We start from the raw sequence: 2,713 nt of genomic DNA on the forward strand, positions 1-2,713 counted from the left end.
CCATCTCTCAGTGGCAAACTCTGGGTGCAGCAGGAATGCTGGGGATGTCGGACCTCACAGAGCCAGGAATGATGTGTGGGTAGGAAAACAATTCCTAAAACCAGCTCCTGCCATCCTTTAGACCTGGAAGTGTAGATGCTACAAACCCTTTCTGCATTAGAAGTGATTCCCCTGACAAATGCTGAATACTCAGCGTTGTCCCTCTGCCACATGGCCACAAACCCAGGGCAGCGGGGCAGGGATGGCTCCTTGAGAGTCCCCACACACAGCCCTGGCTGCTCCTGGCACACTCAGCCAGCACAGCTGGAGCTCAGAAAGGGACCTGGATGAAGGTTTTCCCAGAGCAGGAACAAGGGTGGGTGAGTCCCAGCAGGACAGGCTACAGGGAATGGCCCAGGTTTGGCTCCAAGCAGCCTCTCCTGACTTGTCACTGTCCTTTCTCCATGAACAGGTGCCCATGTGCAGCCACAGCCAATGTCCAACAGCAGCTCCATCAGCCACTTCCTCCTGCTGGCTCTGGCAGAGACGCGGCAGCTGCAGCTCCTGCACTTCTGCCTCTTGCTGGGCATCTCCCTGGCTGCCCTCCTGGGCAACGGCCTCATCATCAGCGCCGTAGCCTGCGGCCACCACCTGCACACGCCCATGTTCTTCTTCCTGCTCAACCTGGCCCTCAGCGACCTGGGCTCCATCTGCACCACTGTCCCCAAAGCCACGCACAATTCCCTCTGGGACACCAGCACCATCTCCTACACAGCATGTGCTGCACAGCTCTTTTTCTTTCTGTTCTTCATTGGAGCAGAGATTTCCCTGCTGACCATCATGTGCTACGACCGCTACGTGTCCATCTGCAAACCCCTGCACTACGGGACCCTCCTGGGCAGCAGAGCTTGTGCCCACATGGCAGCAGCTGCCTGGGCCAGTGCCTTTCTCAATGCTCTGCTGCAAACAGCCAATACATTTTCCCTGCCCCTGTGCCATGGCAATGCCCTGGGCCAGTTCTTCTGTGAAATCCCACAGATCCTCAAGCTCTCCTGCTCCAAATACCACTTAATGGAACTTGGGTTTCTTCTGTTTTCGATCACTTTAGGATTTGGTTGTTTTGTGTTCATTGTTTTCTCCTATGTGCAGATCTTCAGGGCCGTGCTGAGGATCCCCTCTGAGCAGGGACGGCACAAAGCCTTTTCCACCTGCCTCCCTCACCTGGCCGTGGTCTCTCTGTTTGTCAGCACTGGTATATTTTCCTACCTGAAGCCCCCTTCCATCTCCTCCCCATCCCTGGATCTGGCAGTGTCAGTTCTGTACTCAGTGCTGCCTCCAGCCCTGAACCCCCTCATCTACAGCCTGAGGAACCAGGAGCTCAAGACTGCAGTGAGGAGACGGATGACTGGATGGTTTCAGGGAATATTAAACAGCTGGCCAATTTCTACAAATCACTTGTAATAAAAGTCGTCTTTGATACTTCTTGTTGGTTTCATTTCAGATGTTCTTTTTCTTCAGTTTAGTTTTTCATATTGTCCACAAAGAAATCTCATTGTTTGTGCCATTTCTCATATTGTTTATCTCCATCTTCCCTATGGCCACTGTGTCAGTGAGGGGCTGCACTCTCGGTGTTTTTAAAGGAACTCAGGGATCTCCCAGCAGAGTTTTCTGCAGAGCTGCCCTTTTGTTGCCTTCTCTGGAGCTGCAGCAGCAATGTCTGTGTGCAGAGCTGGGGGCAGATCAGTGCTGGCACAGCAGCTGTGCCCAGCAGCAGCAGCAGCACTTGGTGTTGCCAGTGCTCCTCCCGTGGCCCTGCCCCGCTGCCCTGGTGGCCCTGGTGTTGCTGCAGGGCCTGAGTGCTCTCGGGGCCGGGCACAGTCCTGGGGGTGGCAGTGCCGGGGCTGCAGCAGGGACAGGCCATGGGCACTGCTGGGGCAGCGCTGACGACTCAGGCCAGGGCCTGGGGGCTCCAGGCTCCTTGCCCAGGCTCTCTCAAGAACACGGCCAGGCCAATGCTCAGCACAGAAAACCCCCGTCAGCAGCCCCAGGCTGGCCGTGGGCAGGCTGGGGGCAAACAGCACGGCTGGTGCTCTGCAAGGGCCCTGAGGGAGACGGGAAGGAGCAGCAGAGCAGGGGCTGATCCATCCCCAGTGCGCTGCACAGCCCAGGGCAGCGTCCCAGAGCGTCCTCATGGAGCTGCCAACAACATCCCCCCTCTGCAGCCCTGGCCTCTCCCCCAGCTCACACAGGTGCCGCATCCTTGCAGGCACAGACACGGCAGCGCTGGCTCAGGAGCCCCTGTTTGCATTACACACAGCAGGTGGGAGCACCCCCGTGCTGGTGCTGTGGGGACATGAACCTGAGGCAGCACAAATGCCATCAGCCCCTGGGGCCAGGAAGGGCTGGGGGACGCCAGGGAAACCACTCAGCTTTGTCCTGGCCTCTGCACTCAGCCAGACAGTTTGTTCCCATCAGCTGGGAGTTTCCTGTCCCACTGCAGATGCTGTTGCTCAGAGCCAGGGCTGCCTGGCAGCCACCCCCAAACTGCCCTGAGAATTTCCTTGGCTTCTCCTCTGCTTTCTTTCTTCTTCCCTGGTCCAGATTTCTTCCTCTTGCCCAGCCCTGTTCCCTGCCCTGCACACAGCCCATCCCTGTTTGCCCTTTCCTCTCTGGCCCCACTCCCCATTGCACTTCCTGACTTGGCACCATGGGAACGCCCCTTGGGGAGCAGGAT

At 57.5% G+C, this 2,713-nt stretch overlaps 1 protein-coding gene across 1 annotated transcript; it reads left to right on the forward strand.

Moving 5' to 3' along the window:
• The first annotated feature begins 338 nt into the window (after nucleotides 1–338).
• LOC128820662 (olfactory receptor 14J1-like) lies at nucleotides 339–1,440 on the forward strand. The gene has a single exon (XM_054001464.1). The coding sequence runs from the start codon at nucleotides 475–477 to the stop codon at nucleotides 1,438–1,440; it is 966 nt and encodes a 321-aa protein (XP_053857439.1). The 5' UTR covers nucleotides 339–474.
• The last annotated feature ends 1,273 nt before the right edge of the window (nucleotides 1,441–2,713 follow it).

Source organism: Vidua macroura, chromosome 30 (assembly GCF_024509145.1).
Source record: "Vidua macroura isolate BioBank_ID:100142 chromosome 30, ASM2450914v1, whole genome shotgun sequence".
NCBI lineage: Eukaryota > Metazoa > Chordata > Aves > Passeriformes > Viduidae > Vidua > Vidua macroura.

Excerpts from the sequence above, each read along its gene's own strand:
- LOC128820662 (XM_054001464.1), top strand. The coding sequence starts at position 475 with ATGTCCAACAGCAGCTCCATCAGCCACTTCCTCCTGCTGGCTCTGGCA.